The sequence below is a fragment of the Orcinus orca genome, chromosome 9 (assembly GCF_937001465.1).
Source record: "Orcinus orca chromosome 9, mOrcOrc1.1, whole genome shotgun sequence".
NCBI classification, from domain to species: domain Eukaryota; kingdom Metazoa; phylum Chordata; class Mammalia; order Artiodactyla; family Delphinidae; genus Orcinus; species Orcinus orca.
The window spans coordinates 89,905,766-89,923,555 of record NC_064567.1 but is presented as its reverse complement, the minus strand read 5'-3'; the positions used below and the strand labels follow the sequence as shown (position 1 = coordinate 89,923,555).

The window sequence follows — 17,790 nt, the reverse complement described above, 5'->3', positions numbered from 1 at the left end:
GCCGTGTAGCAAGAGAAAAAAAAAAAAAAAAAAGGAAGAGAAGATTGGCCAATCTGTTCTGCCTCACCCCAAGGCCTGAGGGTGAAAGAATGGCCCAACCTTAGAGCATCAGCCAGATCCCACCAGTTATTGGTCTGCTCCCTGCTTTGACACCAATTCAAAGAAATCATAAATCTCTGAGTCTGTTTGCCCAGCTGTAAACTGGTGGTAATTCTATTCTGAGCAGGTTTACTGTCTTTGTCTCAGACTTGTTAAACATGGGAAAGTGTTTCTGAGAAGATTCTGAGATTCTCCGTGTCTGGGGGAGTGTTGTTGTTCCTCTGGATGGGTTGTTAGATTGGACTCCCACCTGAAAATCAAGGAGCTGGATTAGAAAACTTCTCAAAGGCCCCTCTCATCCCGAAATGCCACAAAAGCTACTTAGAATTCTTGATTTTTAACAGAATTCCAAACAGAATTCCAGTCCAAACATCTTTGGATTCTTAAATCTCTGCCGTGTAATGTCACCACCGTGTGGTCACTCAGCCTATGTTGGATTACATGGCGTGACAGAGAGATAAGGCTTGTTGGGATCTAAGGTGTTCTAGAACAGAAGGTGTTATCATAGTTAGGGTTGATCCTGGACTGACGGAACACATTTACATTGAAATGTTCCTGCACTTGTTTATTCACTTATATTTTCATTCATTTCTTGGGGACCCATCAAACACAGAGACAAACTGAGTGGTCATAGGCAAATCATGATACTTCTCCATGTCCTTATCTATACAACAAGGTGACTGTATCTGCCTTATTTCACCCACTAACTGATATTCAGAATCAAAATGCCAAAGCATATGGAAGTGCTTTGTAAACTGGATGTGGTAAATGGGAGGAGAGGCACGGTTCCAGGAGCTGTGGGAGGGTCAGTCAAAGAAGGTGTATGCCCTCCAGGGCATGATGGCGTGAGGATTCCCCAACCTTTAAAATTTGGAAAAGTGAGCCTGCTTTGGGATGCTGGGAAAACATCGACGTTAGCCTCATAGGCCTAACGTATATGCATGAATGATTCACTTGGTGTTGATTTTTCCTACAGTCCCAAGTGCAGCACGCTGGCTAATGTTGGCAGGAGCAACATCTATAAGAATAGAAAAGATTACTCTGAAGTAAGGAAAACTCATTTTTCTCTTTGATTGGCTAAATGATATTAATATAAATCTAATGGGCACCATCTACTATGACTTCTCTGCCTTACAGATGTATGAACCAGACGGTGTGAAGATTTTCAGATGTCCATCTCCTATTTACTTTGCAAACATTAGTTTCTTTAAGCAGAAACTTATCGATGCTGTAAGGTTTGGGGTTATTAATTTTTTTTTAATTCCACTGAATATCTAGGGAAGAAATGCTTGTTCTGTAACAGGAGTGTCATTCATTTCACATATGTTGAGGCTGGGTTGTGTTTGTGTTTTTGTATCCTGTGTCCCAGGGCAGGTGGAACTACATTATAAGGGGTCCATTAACATGTTGGGAAATGAGACCTTTTTTTTTTTTTTTTTTTTTGCCGTACGCAGGCCTCTCACTGTTGTGGCCTCTCCCGTTGCGGAGCACAGGCTCCGGACGCGCAGGCTCAGCGGCCATGGCTCACGGGCCCAGCCGCTCCGCGGCATGTGGGATCTTCCCGGACTGGGGCACGAACCCGTGTCCCCTGCATCGGCAGGTGGACTCTCAACCACTGCGCCACCAGGGAAGCCTGAGACTTTTTGTATAAGGTCCAATATAGAGACCCTTTTTACTAAATTCTGCTGTAAAGTAAAAAGATTTACCACAAGATTTTGGGCTGCTGGTTTTCAATAGATGATCTCCTACAGATTTTCTTTGGGAATCAACTTCAGAAACAACACGAGTCCTTAATATTTGACTGCATCCTTGAAGAGATTCAGGATAGCAAATGAATACTTATAAGTGAAATGAATAAATATAATATAAATGAATATTTAACACTAAATAACAACTAGTGTCCCTGGTGGACTGGAGAGAAGCTGACAAAGAAGCAGACTTTAAGGTTAAGAAACAAAACCTCAGCACTCACTCTTTCACATGCCTTCTGGTCCACTCTGTACCTTGCACAGAGCTTCTGCCTTAAACCCTAACTATTTTTACTCATTTGTTATGCATCAAATATCTTTCTACCCAACAAGTTTTTTTTTTACAAAATGGGATCATACTGTCTATCTGGCTTTAGATACTGTCCTTTTCACTTATCTTTCCATCTCACTACATTTTTTTGTCAATGATTTTTTTATTACATAATTTGATCCTCCTTACTTATTACTCTGGAGCTAAATATTACCACAATAAGAACACATTTGTTTTGAAAAGGGGAAAAATGAACGTTACCCTCAGATCTAATACTAAAAGTATAAAATAAGACATATAATCGTAGATATTATAAAATATAATCATACAAATTTTAATAGAATAAAAAGTATCTAGAAGCAGGATACTAATTAGATGCCACTCATATTCAACAAATAGAAAAAATAAAATAAAATAAAATTCCCTAAGGGTTGTGTGGGCCAAAAACAAAAACAAAAACTTCAAATAGAATTTAGACCCATTAATGGATACTTTAGGGATAAAACCTGGATGGTACAGAGGTTTTTGCATGTTAACTGCATACAGGCTGAGCAGACCATAGGTCTGATACAATGCTCTCAATGATGATGTTTGGACCACTTGTAAATTTTATTTCAAATATCTGCTTTATGTGCCCCAATCCCTCAACCCACCCCGCTTAATTATGCTATATAAGTAGAATTATGCCATTAACTAGAATTATGCTATATAAGTAGCAGAATATTCAGCATTCTTGTAACACAGCAATGGGCTTTTCAGGTTGGCTTTAGTCCACTTCGAATTCTTCGCAAGCGCAACAAAGCTTTGAAGAAAATCCGAAAACTGCAGAAGAAAGGTCTGTTGCAAGTGACACTGGTAAGCTTCTTGCCCACATTTCTGCATATTATACCTAAAAGCTTAGTAAAATGTAGTTCAAGAGGTTGGTTCCATTCCTTTAAATGAAATGACGGATAAACAAGGTTCTTTGTGTGTCAATTAGTGTCATGTTTTTAAGGGTCTCCTTAAAATTGTATTCTCCTAAGAAATTTTTTTTTTACGGTATGTGGGCCTCTCACTGTTGTGGCCTCTCCCGTTGCGGAGCACAGGCTCCGGACGCGCAGGCTCAACAGCCATGGCTCACAGGCCCAGCCGCTCCGCAGCATGTGGGATATTCCCAGACCGGGGTACCAACGAACCCGTGTCCCCTGCATCGGCAGGCGGACTCTCAACCACTGCGCCACCAGGGAAGCCCCTAAGAAATTTTTTATTCTCCAAATAAAACAGTTTACAATCCCATCAATTGACCCAACTCTGAATCTATGCTTCAGAAATTCACTACTTATCCTTGACATACAGTGTTTTGTTTAACATCTTTAGTGGAGTATATTTGCTTTACAATGGTGTGTAAGTTGTTGCTTTATAACAAAGTGAATCAGCTATACGTATACATATATCCCCATATCCCCTTCCCTCTTGCGTCTCCATCCCACCCTCCCTATCCTCCCATCCTCCCTATCCAACCCCCCAGGTGGACACAAAGCACCAAGCTGATCTCCCTGTGCTATGCGGCTGCTTCCCACTAGCTATCTATTTTACACTTGGTAGAGTATGTATGTCCATGCCACTCTCTCACTTCTTCCCAGCTTACCCTTCCCCCTCCCCGTGTCCTCAAGTCCATTCTCTATGTCTGCATCTTTATTCCTGTCCTGCCCCTAGGTTCTTCAGAACTTTTTTTTTTTTTAGATTCCATATATATGTGTTAGCATATGGTATTTGTTTTTCTCTTTCTGACTTACTTCACTCTGTATGACAGTCTCTAGGTCCATCCACCTCACTACAAATAACTCAATTTCCTTTCTTTTTATGGCTGAGTAATATTTCATTGTATATATGTGTCACATCTTCTTTAGCCATTCATCTGTTGATGGACACTTAGGTTGCTTCCATGTCCTGGCTATTGTAAATAGAGCTGCAATGAACATTGTGGTACATGACTCTTTTTGAATTATGGTTTACTCAGGGTATATGCCCAGTAGTGCGATTGCTGGGTCATATGGTAGGTCTATTTTTAGTTTTTTAAGGAACCTCCATACTGTTCTCCATAGTGAATGTATTAATTTACATTCTCACCAAAGTGCAAGAGGGTTCCCTTTTCTCCACACCCTCTCCAGCATTTATTGTTTGTAGATTTTCTGATGAACCCCATTCTGACTGGTGTGAGGTGATAACCTCATTGTAGTTTTCATTTGCATTTCTCTAATGATTAGTGATGTTGAGCATCCTTTCATGTGTTTGTTGGCAATCTGTATATCTTCTTTGGAGAAATGTCTATTTAGGTCTTCTGCCCATATTTGGATTGGGTTGTTGGTTTTTTTGATATTGAGCTGCATGAGCTGCTTGTATATTTTGGAGATTAATAATCCTTTGTCAGTTGCTTCATTTGCAAATATTTTCTCCCATTCTGAGGGTTGTCTTTTCCTCTTGTTTATGGTTTCCTTTGCTGTGTAAAAGCTTTTAAGTTTCACTAGGACCCATTTGTTTATTTTTGTTTTTATTTCCATTTCTCTAGGAGGTGGGTCAAAAAGGATCTTGCTGTGATTTATGTCACAGAGTGTTCTGCCTATGATTTCCTCTAACGGTTTTATAGTGTCTGGCCTTACATTTAAGTCTTTAATCCATTTTGAGTTTATTTTTGTGTATGGTGTTAGGGAGTGTTCTAATTTCATTCCTTTACATGTAGCTGTCCAGTTTTCCCAGCACCATTTATTGAAGAGGCTATGTTTTCTCCATTGTATATTCTTGCCTCCTGTATCAAAGATAAGGTGACCATATGTGAATGGGTTTATCTCTAGGCTTTCTATCCTGTTCCATTAATCTATATTTCTGTTTTTGTGCCAGTACCATACTGTCTTTTTTCTTTTCTTTTATTTATTTTTGGCTGTGTTGGGTCTTTGTTACTGCATGCGGGCTTTTCTCCGGCTGCAGCGAGCAGGGGCTACTCTTCATTGCAGTGTGCGGGCTTCTCATTGTGGTGGCTTCTGTTGTTGTGGAGCACAGGCTCTAGGCACGCAGGCTTCAGTAGTTGCAGCATGTGGGCTTAGTTGGTCTGTGGCATGTGGGATCTTCCCGGACCAGGGCTCGAACCATGTCCCCTGCATTGGTAGGCAGATTCTTAACCACTGCGCTACCAGGGAAGCCCAGTACTATACTGTCTTGATTACTGTAGCTTTGTAGTATAGTCTGAAGTCAGGGAGCCTGATTCCTCCAGCTCCCTTTTTCTTTCTCAAGATTGCTTTGGCTATTTGGGGTCTTTTGTGTTTCCATACAAATTGTGAAATTTTTTGTTCTAGTTCTGTGAAAAATGCCATTGGTAGTTTGGTAGGGATTGCATTGAATCTGTAGATTGCTTTCAGTAGTATAGTTATTTTCACAATGTTGATTCTTCCAATCCAAGAACATGGTATATCTCTCCATCTGTTTGTGTCATCTTTAATTTCTTTCATCAGTATCTTATAGTTTTCTGCATACAGGTCTTTTGTCTCCTTAGGTAGGTTTATTCCTAGGTATTTTATTCTTTTTGTTGCAGTGGTAAATGGGAGTGTTTCCTTAATTTCTCTTTCAGATTTTTCATCATTAGTGTATAGGAATGCAAGAGATTTCTGGGCATTAATTTTGTATCCTGCTACTTCATCAAATTCATTGATTAGCTCTAGTAGTTTTCTGGTAGCATCTTTAGGATTCTCTATGTATAGTATCATGTCATCTGCAAACAATGACAGTTTTACTTCTTCTTTTCCAATTTGGATTCCTTTTATCTCTTTTTCTTCTCTGATTGCTCTGGCTAAAACTTCCAAAACTATGCTGAATAAGCATGGTGAGAGTGGGTAACCTTGTCTTGTTCCTGATCTTAGTGGAAATGGTTTCAGTTTTTCACCATTCAGAATGACATTGGCTGTGGGTTTGTCATATATGGCCTTTATTATGTTGAGGTAAGTTCCCTCTATGCCTACTTTCTGGAGGGTTTTTTATTATAAATTGGTGTTGAATTTTGTCGAAAGCTTTTTCTGCATCTATTGAGATGATCATATGGTTTTTCTCCTTCAATTTGTAATATTTGTTAATATCCTTGCATTCCTGGGATAAACCCCACTTGATCACGGTGTATGATCTTTTTAATGTGCTGTCGGATTCTGTTTGCTAGTATTTTGTTGAAGATTTTTGCATCTATGTTCATCAGCGATATTGGCCTGTAGTTTTCTTTTTTTGTGACATCTTTGCCTACAGTGTTTTTCTCGGTCACAGGTCTTATGCATATTAGTATCCTCTCTTGCAGAAAGGATATATATGTACTGTTGATGGCTTTAAAGATTCTGACGAAGAGCTGGACAATGATAATATAGAAGAACTGGATCAGCCCATCAATACAACAGACCTGCCCTTCCAGATAGACTGGAACGCTGATCTTCCTTTCAACATCACGGTCCCTAAAATCAACCTCCACAGCCTCATTCTTGACTTTTCAGCAGTGTCATTTCTTGACATTTCATCAATGAGGGGTCTCAAAATGGTAATTTCTCTTTTCTGAGTGGAAACAGCTAATCAGTCACTAAAGGTAAAAAAGGTGTATTTGTGGAAGGATGCTCCTTTAGATAACACATGCTTAAGTAGAAGTAAATTTTAATCTTAGAATATTTCATGGAGGGAGTGCAGGTGGGGCATGTTCAGAGAACTCTTTAAAAGTGCATTTCCCATGAGACTGCATATAATTTCTAATGTATGCTTATAGACAACAATGCTCATAATCCTATTAAATTCCAATTCTGCAGTGCCTTCAAATCCTTGCGGGTGTTGTATCTAAATTGTCCTGAAATAGAGGAGGTCTTGGGAAAAAGTGGAACGAAAAAGTGGCCTTTTGTTTTTATCCTCATCTTTCATAAGCCAGTGAGATTTCACTTGACTATATAATAATGTGTGTTTTTTTTTAAGTAGATATGCAAAAGAATAAATGTCACATGTGATTTTAAAACGGAACTTGTAACAGTCAGGTTGCAGGCTGTTTTCTTTGCACAGTTTCGTCAGCATTTCTAAAATAATGAGTTTCTAACAGAAATGCAGAAACAGATATCAAGAGAATTTAAGAATTCCAAGTTCCCCTCTTTTGCTTATTTTTTTATAGAAATCTGCCTACATAAAAACTGACCTAAGATCTTAAGTATAGGTGAACTGGATATAAAATTCAAAAATAGGATCAATTTTATTTCCTTCAAACTATCTTTAAAAAAAAATCTAAACATCACATAACTTTTGAGACTGCTTGCCTTTTCTTTTTCTTTGCTTCTGTCTATTTTAGCTTTGGAGGAGAAAATACACAAAAAGTTTATGTTTTGATCTTGGCAGTATAGCACAAAGGATGGGGACTCTGCCTTAGGTTTCCTTGGTTTCCTTAAGGTCCTAATTCTTACTTCAGCCCAGTAGAGGCTCTAAAAGTGTTTACTGATGATAATAGTGATATTTATGATCGCTAAACTGATCAACAGTACAAGATACTTTTCTTAACCTCATATGACCTTTCTCATATCACTACTGGCCTTTGTTCTTAGCCTAAAGACCAGGAAAACGGATAAAGATTCATTGGTGCTAGATACCTCCAGGCACTGTGGACAGGAATAAAAAGAACAATGTGTACGGGTCATGGGGTTTTTAAACTTTTATATAGATGAAAGCTCTAAGTCAAGATCATCCCATAGAAGAAAATTTTAAAATTAAATCAGAGTTCATCTTGTGAGTCAAGGCAGAACATTTTCCCATCATCCTTCCTTAGAGTTCTTTCCTTTGGATTTCTTTCTTTCTGTGATAGAGCCTTGTTATTAACTTTCGTATCTCTATACTATTGTCTCTTTTCAAAATGTAAAAGGCTCTGAAAGCAACATATCACCCTAAGACATAATTATGATAGTTTTCTTTATGATTCTGACAAGTGAAACTGTTCCCTAAGGAAGATCTACTTTCTTTTTAACAGATCTTGCAAGAATTTATCAGGATTCAGGTAGATGTGTATATTGTTGGAACTGATGGTAAGTTGTTTTGTTTTTATATTCTGACAATTTCTTTACTGCTAACTCTCAATCTAGACAGCTTCTCCAAAGAACAGGCACTTTTTATGATCACCAAGAAGGAAATCTAATTTGTAGATTTCCAGTAGAAATCTCTAGGGAACAGCATATTTATATTTGAGTTGTGTCAATATGTAATTAACTTTACAATTTGAATCCTAGTTTAACAGGCAGCAAAGGAGTGAATATGTAACCACTGTTTACCCTAAACTTCCTAGAAAAGTAGGCTTGTTTTCTCTTTTCCTCACCTCCCTCGATTCATCGGCCCATAATTACCTGGTTTCTGCTTCACCTCACTGATGAGGTTGCCCTTGCCAAGGTCATCAATGATGTCCAGGTTGTTGAGATCAACCACCCCCAGCCCAGCCTCATTCTCTTGGAGCTTACTTTAGCATTGAGGTACCTTTCTTTAGCCTCTGTCTCCCTGACTTCTGCAAGACCATTCTTCTGAGTCCTTTCCCACCACTCTCAGAGCTCCACAGTGTCTGACATTGTTTCCTCTCCACACCGCAGTCGGTCTTCCCCAAGGTTCAAACCTAAACCCTATGGTTCTAATTCTATCAACTCTTTCTAAGCCAATCTCTTAGCATGCTTATGACTGCAAGTATGTCTACAGGTTAATGAATCTGCTAACTACATCTTCAGCCCAGACCTTTCTTCTGAGCTGCAGACCCTGTATTCAACCATCTGGATGTCCTCCAAGTACTTAAGATACATGTATTCAAAACTAAATATATTACCTTCCCTCCCAAAACTACTCCTTCTCCTTTTCTATCTTGATCACTGCATCACCACATACCCACCCAGTTGCCCAAAGTAGAAACCTTGGAGCCGTCTTTAATTTCTCCTCCCCATCCCTCTATATTCAGTGAGTCACCATAAATATGAAGTGAATCACTCTTCCTCTCCATTTCTACAGCCTTAATCCAGATCCTTATCAGTTCTCATCTAAGTCCTCTGCAAGAACTAATCAGTGTCCTTGTCCATGACTAGAATATTCTCCCATCCCATTTTCTGACTCATCCCATTAATCTTTCTCATGAAACTTATAGTCTAGTGGGAAAGCCCGATAATAAACAAATAAAAAGATATTTCAGGTAATGATAAGCACTGTGAAGAAAAGAGCAGGGTTAAGAGACATAGAGCCACAGGGGTAGTGCTATATTAGACAGGTGATCAAGGATGTCCAGTAATGCGACATTTGAGCAGCAACTGGAATGAAGTGAGGGAGTCAACCTTGACAGTATCTTGGGGGAAAACATTTTACGGAGGGGGAGGACAAGTGAAATTGAGGGAGGCGTGAAATTGGCATCTTTAATTTTTTGCTCTCTACTGGCTCCTATCCATAAAATCTACAGATATACTCTAGTTTCAAGGCTTCCTTATAATTAAAAATATTCTCTTAATCTCAGTAACCCTTTAATCTCTTAAACAATTTTATTCTTTCTCCATAATCCCAGGTGTTTTGAGATTGTCCTTTCCTGCTGCCTCTGCTGCCTGGCATCCCTCTTGGTCCTCAACTAAGATCATCACCTTCCCTCTCACTGCACACCACCACCCACCTGCATCCTGGGTTCTGGCAACCACAATGCCCTCCTCTCTCCCTCTCCCTCAGACACTGCTAGGTCTTGTCAATATTGAAAGTTTGCCTGTGAACAGACTTTCCCATCTCCACCCTTTCATACCTTCTCTTCATCCTTCTTTCTCCAGATCCTAGGCATTCTTTTAAACGGTAACTGCTTCATCAAGTTTTCCCAGAATCCTGCCAAGAGGAAACAACCTTTACCCTTCTTTCTCTGAATTTCCATAGCACATGATCTGTGCCTCTCTTATTCATTCTTCAAATATCTGAGGACCTACCTTGTGCTAGGCATTATTTAAGACCCCAAAAAAACATGAAAGAAAAAAATCAGATTGCTTCCTGCCTTTATGATTCTACAACAATTTCCCTTTCATTAAGATAGTATATAAGAGCTCTACCTTCACTCCAGGACAAGATTCATGTCTAACTTAGGTTTTGATCCTTCATATTACCCAGCCAGAGCTTTGCATATAGTAGACATGATGTAATATTTGGTTATCTGTGCAAACAATGCTGGTTAGTGCCTACAAGAATAGAATTCCTCAAAGATGACTGGAGAGGTAATGTACGGTGCCAAGGAAGATGTTTTCTGATAGTACCCAGCACCTTTGGGAAAATGGACTAAAGCAGTAACTAGTAAATCCAGAACCATGGCACTGGTCCATGAGTATACGTTCTATTTTGGCAGAATCTCAGCTTTTAGTAATAAGCTACATTTGATGCTCCAGTCATTAACGAGGGAGATTAACTCACAAGTCTCCTGCCTAAAAGTTTTTCTCATTTGAACCTTTTCCTTCTTTGTTTTTACATGAACACATTATATGTGTAATTTTCTTAGAAAGGTGTCCTTTAGTTCCAGAAGACATTGTACTAATGGTACACTGGTTTCGTACCATTGCAACCCCCAAACACTTAACCAAACATCAGTGAAATGCACATTTGCAAATGTAAGTTCAAATCCCCAACCTCAAGGAGAAACCCATAGCCAAACAATTACTTCTTCCTGTTTTTCTTTCTTTCTTCTCTTCAGATGACTTCATTGAGAAGCTGGCACGGTGTGAATTTTTTGATGATGAAGTCAAGGACTCAATATTCTTCTTAACAATCCATGATGCTGTTTTGCATATTCTGATGAAGAAAGATTACAGTACTTCGAAGTTTAATCCCAGTCAGGTACCAGCTTTTTGGCGACTTTCACATTTGTATAACCAACCATCTGTGCTTCTTAAATTTCCCTTTATTTTTCAACATTAAAAAAATATATTCCTAATCCATATTTCCATCCTGGTTTTTCAGGAAAAAGAAGCAAAATTTGATTTCACCATAAACACAAATGGAGCATTACGTAATCGGGAATGTCAGGTAAGATTCCTCAGCAGGTTTACCTGTATCTAGATATTAGGACAAAACACTTTTAAAAATAGTGAGGCCTCTTCCAGCACACTGCAGAAAGTCCAGCACCTGTTTGAGCCTCTGTGCCTCATCCCTACAAAACTGAAGCAATAACAAAAAAAAAGAAAGAAAACTGAAGCAACGTCAATCTCATAGGGACTCTGGGGGGAAATAAGCTCAGACCATTACAAAAAAAGGATGGAAAATAGTGATACTCGATCTCTTAGCGCAATATTGAGCATAGAGAGAGAGAACGTTTTGTTTTCAAAGTACTTGCAACAAAGATCTTATTCTGGTCTTGTCAATCCATGAGGCAGGGAAGGAATTACTGTTTCCATCTACAGATGAATTTGTGATGGAGCTGAGAAGCTAATGTACACCTCCTGACCCCCAGATGCATGGGAAGCCCCTAGACAGTGCCTAGCCCAGCACTGAAAGTTAGGTTCCTTTACTTCCTTACTTGAAAGAGTTGCCAAATCATCATTTAACTGGATAGTGCCGTTTCATTCTAGAATATTCATTTCTAGAATATTCACTCCTATAAGGGACTGTCTCTAGTTTGGGAAAAGCAGAACTACAAATCAAAATGGGTATCTGCTGTAAGGCAAGTATATGGTAGGTGCATTACATTCATGATCTCAATCTTTACAACAATATGCAAAGAAGATATCTTCATTTCACAAATGAGGAAATTAGAAGGGCTCAGAGAGCTTAACTAATTTGCTTAAGGTCACACACTAAACTGACAACAGGATTTGAAGCAAGATGTGTCTGATGTCAAGATCTATGTTCTGCACACTATGTTATACTGGCTGTTTCCTTTGGTGAAAAACTAATGGATGTGAGGGTCCTGGGAAAGAATCTAATGATTGTCTTCAAGTACGGGAAGTGGCTGGTGGTATTTCTCTTATTTGAAGAAAGGTCTAAGAAGAATAGCAAAAAAGAATTTAAATTAGAAATGAAGCAATGTATAGCATAAGATAAGCCTGGATGATTATTAAGAGTTTTATCAAACAGAAAAAGGTTAGATGAAAAAGCCATTCCAGAAAATTAGACCTGGTGGGGGAGAGGAGAGCCATGATTCTGTTTCCCAGGGCTGTTTTCCAGAAAACCCCACATCTAGCACCTTGCCCGAGGCCCCCACAAAGAGAGCCTTACCAGAAACCCTCTGCCCAGTTGTTGGATTCAGAATTGTCACCAAGTTTTAAAGGATCAAGTATAGGAACAGAATTTAAATCTGATGTCCAATCATAGCTTTAGAACCAACTGTCAAACAGAATGTAGTCAACACCATCCTGTACCTGTTTCCCTATATTTAAAAAAAAGAAATATTTAACACAAGCTCTTTGCATTACTTAGAGGAAGATAAATCAGCAGTCGTGGTTAGGCCACCAGTGGTAATTCATGTAAAAGCTGAGTGTCCCTGACCAGCACACTTGGCCCCTTTGAGTTTGTATGGCCCCTGTAACAAATGTGAAGAAATATATTACTACAACACATTATATTCTTATTTTGGTTAAGTTAAATTAGGCCTTTGAAAGATACACTTCTATTACAACATGGTATCACATGGTTCTACGTTAACCAAGTAGTCGTGGAAGGTATTATTTGATCATTAAAATTGAAGACAAAAAACTTGTTGGTGACTCTGGTAAGTTCTAGCTCCCAATTTTAATCAGATTGACCACATTTACTCTTCTTAAATACAAGATATGATTATTAAGAGGGATAGAACTTAACAAGTCTTTTAAAGCAAGAACTTTCTGTCTTCTTCCAGGTACCCAGTGAAACAAAATTCTAATCAAAATATAATTCAGAGGGATCCTCATCTGACTGTCACATAAAGAACAACTTTATACCCAGAAAGTTATTGATAAGTTCATACATTGTATGAAGAATATTTTTGTTTGACAGAAATTATGTTTCAAACTTTGGAACGAGATTGTTCTAGCATGGTATATTTTTCACATATCTAGTAGGCAATTATGTAAATACTCTTAATTTTATACCTTGTAGATTTATCAAAGGAAAATTATTGTTTGTATGTATTTTTATAGCACTGACAGATTTCCATCCAAGTCACTACCTTTGCGCATATTTTGCAGTGCATTTGCACCACTGCTTTGAATCTTGTAATTTGTATAGTTCATACTAATATATATCCATTTTAAAAAATCAATTGTACAGTGGGTGTGTCTTGCTTTGTTAAATTTGTTAGTTTTCTGAAACATGCTTGCTGTGGGTCCTCTTTATAGTGATCTGACTGGAAACCTGCTACATGAGAATCTTCTAAACCCCCTGCAATGAGACTTCTTTGCCCAGATTTTATGATTACTATAGCTTTTTAAAGCACTCAACCGCCTATCCAGATTTAGATACAATCCTTCTAATGCCCTATCTGTAACTATAACTAGTTTTTGACTCTTTCTTCACTGCTGGTCATTATTTGTAACTCACAGGGTAACAGCTCTAGAGCTCAATTCAACTGGAGAATGAGATTCAGCATGTTTCTCTTTTTTGCTGGAACTGTTCTTGGTACAAATTTGTATTTATTTTATGTAACAGAAATTAAACATCATCACCAACAGAAAAAGATTCAGTGGCCTCTGTTCAACATCAAACCACTCTGTCAATGGGAAAAGTTGCCCCAATTGTTTTAGATCTCACCTCTGAATGTTTATTGTCAAAGTACCCTTCTAACCTTTGTTAATGTCTTTACTGAGAGGGCTTGTCTACTGGACTTAAAACCAATTACAGAAAAATAAAACAAAGGCTTATTTGCATAGCTACTCTTAATTAAAAACTAGAATGTCAGCACTCTTTATAGCAACGTGTCTTAAACTTTTTGAGTCATGGACACCTTAGAGAGCCTCATGTACCCTATGGACTTTGGGAAAAAATACATATACACATATACCTTTGTATATGATGCCCTATGAATCTCAGGTTAAGAGCTCCAGTAGAAATTGAAAGCATGAGCCTATTTAATTGGTCATTTGGCTTGGGGGTGGGGCAAAAGCCTTGCACAGAATTGTCACTGATGTCTGCATCTTCACAAGCAAAGGTGCCCTCTACCCTCTTCTTGCCAACCAAAATGTCATAGAGCAGGAAAAAGCACTCCAATTACCGTGCCCCCATCACAATCCATTCAACCTTAACATCTTGAGTGAGGTTCACTTATCCTCATCCTTAAATGTTTTTTCTCTGAGGCCTCTAAGGTGGATATGCTTTGGGTAAGGGGTACGCATGGGGCTGGGCCTCTATTTGCCTGCCTCAGAGCAAATATTGGAAACTGACCAGGGCAAAGACTCTGAGCCCTGATTTAGGAAGAGGTTAAGAGATTGCGTTGGAAGATAAAAATAAAACTTATGGGACTTCCCTGGTGGTGCAGTGGTAAAGAATCCGTCTGCCAATGCTGGGGACACGGGTTCGATCCCTGGTCCAGGAAGATCCCACATGCCACGGATCAACTAAGCCTGTGCGCCACAACTACAGAGGCTGCACTCTAGAGCCCGTGGGCCACAACTACTGAGCCCGTCTGCCACAACTACTGAAGCCAGTGCGCCCAGAGCCCATGCTCCGCAACAAGAGAAGCCACCGCAGTGAGAAGCCCGCGCACTGCAACGAAGAGTGGCCCCCGCTCACCGCAAAAGGAGAAAGCCCGCACGCAGCAACGAAGACCCAACGCAGCCAAAAATAAATAAATTTATAAAAATAAATAAATAAAACTTACAAAAAAATAAAACTTACACAAATCAGAGCAAACTGAAGGGGAGAGGATATCCAGTGATGAACTGGGAGACAGAACCACTTGTGAAGAAACATATATTACTGAAATTAAGAAAGGTTGGAGCTCATACATACATGTTGAGCAGTTTATCTTCAAAATCATTTTCTAATGCTAATTTATGCATTTGATACATATTCTTATTTAAATACAGTAACTTACTGTATTTAGAAATGTAAATGAAATGTCTTAAATACAAGCTGGACCATACACTGCATAAACAAGAGCAGAGAGAGGAATATTTCATATTTGTCTGCCATCTTCATTTGGACAACTTACATGTTAAAACTGATCTACTGATCCTCTCCCCCTTATCTGTTCTACTAGCACCTTTCCACCTCAGTTAATGCCAACTCCAGCCTTCCAGCTGCTCAGGCTGAAAATTTTGTTAGGAAATTCTATTGACTCTACCTTTTAAATATGTCTAGTATCAACTCACTTAACTCTCAAAATAGCCCCCCTAAGATAGGTACTATGTTTATCCTCATTTTTTAGAAAAGCAAAATAAATCAAGGCTCAAAGAGCATAAGTAATTAGTCTAAGTTATATATACTTGCTAGTTCTATAGGTATAGAACCAGAATTCAGTCTAGATGGTCTGACTCCAGAGCCCAGGCTCTTAATCATTAGGAAATACTACCTCTTCAAAGAAATAAAAACCTAAAAAAAAAGAAATAAAAACCTATCTAAAAACTGATCTAGCACAAGGCAGGACTAAACTCAGGAACAATATAGGTGCATTCTGCAGATCTGTTCCAAAGTCACTTATTTAGCACTGCACAATTAAGTATACCCAGAAAAGCTATTAGGAAATATATTATTAATTCCAGAATCAAATAAATTATTTCTCTCATTATGGTTGTATATCTGTATACTTTTGTAAAACATTTTTTAGTGTTTTTCCCCACCCTGGCCGCTATACTTTGAAAAAGAACATAATAAAATCTTTTGAGGAAAATTCAGGGGTTACTATCAAGAACAATTCCTGGGTAAGTTAGAAATGTAAGCTCCTAATTAGCAGGGATCATATCTAGTTGGTTCATAATTATATACCCATGTCCATCATATATACGTGCTTAATTTACATACATAAATTTATATATATATATATATATATATATATCTCTCCATCCTTCCACAAGTCACCCACTTCTTTTTTTAAATATTTATTATTTATTTATTTATGCATGCCACACTGGGTTTTAGTTGTGGCATCCAGGATCTTCACTGCAGCATGCAGGCTACTTGGTCGCAGCGTGTGGGCTTTAATTGCAGCATGCGGACTCCTAGTTGTGGCACATGAACTCTTAGTTGCGGCATGCATGTGCGTTCTAGTTCCCCGACCAGGGATCGAACCTGGGCCCCCGGCATTGGGAGCGTGAAGTCTTACCCACTGGACCACCAGGGAAGTCCCTCACCCACTTCTTGATACTTACGTCACCACCATCATCTCTTGTGAAAATGATTAAAACAGCCTTCTGACTGGCCTTCCAATCTTTGCTTCCCTCTTCTGTTCTCAACACACAGCCAGAATAATCCTTTTAAAAGAACCAGATCATTCCACTCCTTTGCTCAGAACCCCACCACGGTTTTCCACGTCAGAGTAAGGTCAAAATCTTTACAATGGCCTAGGAAGCCTGTGATCTCCCCATTCCCACTGTCATTACCTCTCTGACCTCCTACTACTCACTCATTCCATTCCAATCTCCTTGCTACTTCTCAAATATGCCAGGTGCAACCCCCTCTTTAAGGCCTTTACAGACTGTGTCCTCTGCTTGGAAAGTTCTTCCCCACATAATATACGTGGCTAACTGTCACCTACTTCAAATCTTTGCTCAAATGTCATCTTTTCAATGAATTCTACCCAGACTGCTCTATTTAAAACTGCAAACCTACCAACACCCCCATTATCCTTACTTTCCCTTTATTCTCTAGGATTTTATCACACTTCTAACATGTTACATAATTTAACGAAATTTATGGTCATCTGTCTCTAAAGACTTGTGCATCCAAAGTGATTAGAATGGTGTCTAGCCAAATATCATATGATATTGCTTATATGCATAATCTAAAAAAAAATTAATACAAATGAACTTATTTACAAACCAGAAACAGACTCAGACTTAGAGAACGAACTTTTGGTTACCAGGGAGTAAGGGTGGGGGGAAGGACAGATGGGGAGTTTGGGACTGACACGTACACACTGCTATATTTAAAATAGATAACCAACAAGGACCTACTGTATAGCACAGGGAACTCCACTCAACATTCTGTAATAACCTAAATGGGAAAAGAATTTGAAAATGAATAGATATACGTATAACCGAATCACTTTGCTGTAAACCCGAAACTAACACAACATTGTTAATCAACAATACTCAATAGAAAATAAAAATTTTTTAAAAATGGCATCTAGCATATAAATGAATTTATATTTCACATGGTAGGTGCTCAGTACCTATTTGAGTTTAGGCCATGAAATACTACATTTACCGTGGATTAGGGTGCTTAACCGGAGGACGGAGCCTATTACTTAGTTGTCAGCTCTGCAACTAAAACAATTCATACACCAAATTTATAACATGAGTTATCTCTGGAAGAGAAATGTTAATTGTGGTAGTGGTCAAGGGGATCTTTATTTGTAATATGACATATTTCTCCCAAAAGACTTATTGCTTGTATAATGGAAATGAGTGCAAATTTTAAAACAAAAAAATTAAAGATTTTCAAAGTAACACATAGGAAGAAAAATAAAGGGAGCAAGATTTTTCAATCTGAAGGAAGACAAAGGGAGAACAATTTTAAAGGTAGATTAATAGG

At 38.6% G+C, this 17,790-nt stretch overlaps 1 protein-coding gene across 1 annotated transcript in view; it reads left to right on the top strand.

Annotated features, from left to right (window-relative positions):
• The window catches only part of SLC26A3 (solute carrier family 26 member 3), a 29,319-nt gene extending 16,271 nt beyond the window's left edge, over positions 1-13,048 (top strand). The window contains exons 13-20 of the mRNA XM_012535067.1: positions 1,076-1,145; positions 1,237-1,329; positions 2,878-2,973; positions 6,431-6,664; positions 8,117-8,171; positions 10,823-10,965; positions 11,089-11,154; positions 12,962-13,048. Of these exons, the coding sequence (XP_012390521.1) occupies positions 1,076-1,145; positions 1,237-1,329; positions 2,878-2,973; positions 6,431-6,664; positions 8,117-8,171; positions 10,823-10,965; positions 11,089-11,154; positions 12,962-12,985 (781 nt within the window). The 3' untranslated portion in view covers positions 12,986-13,048. The remainder of the gene's footprint in view (positions 1-1,075; positions 1,146-1,236; positions 1,330-2,877; positions 2,974-6,430; positions 6,665-8,116; positions 8,172-10,822; positions 10,966-11,088; positions 11,155-12,961) is intronic.
• Positions 13,049-17,790: the final 4,742 nt, after the last annotated feature.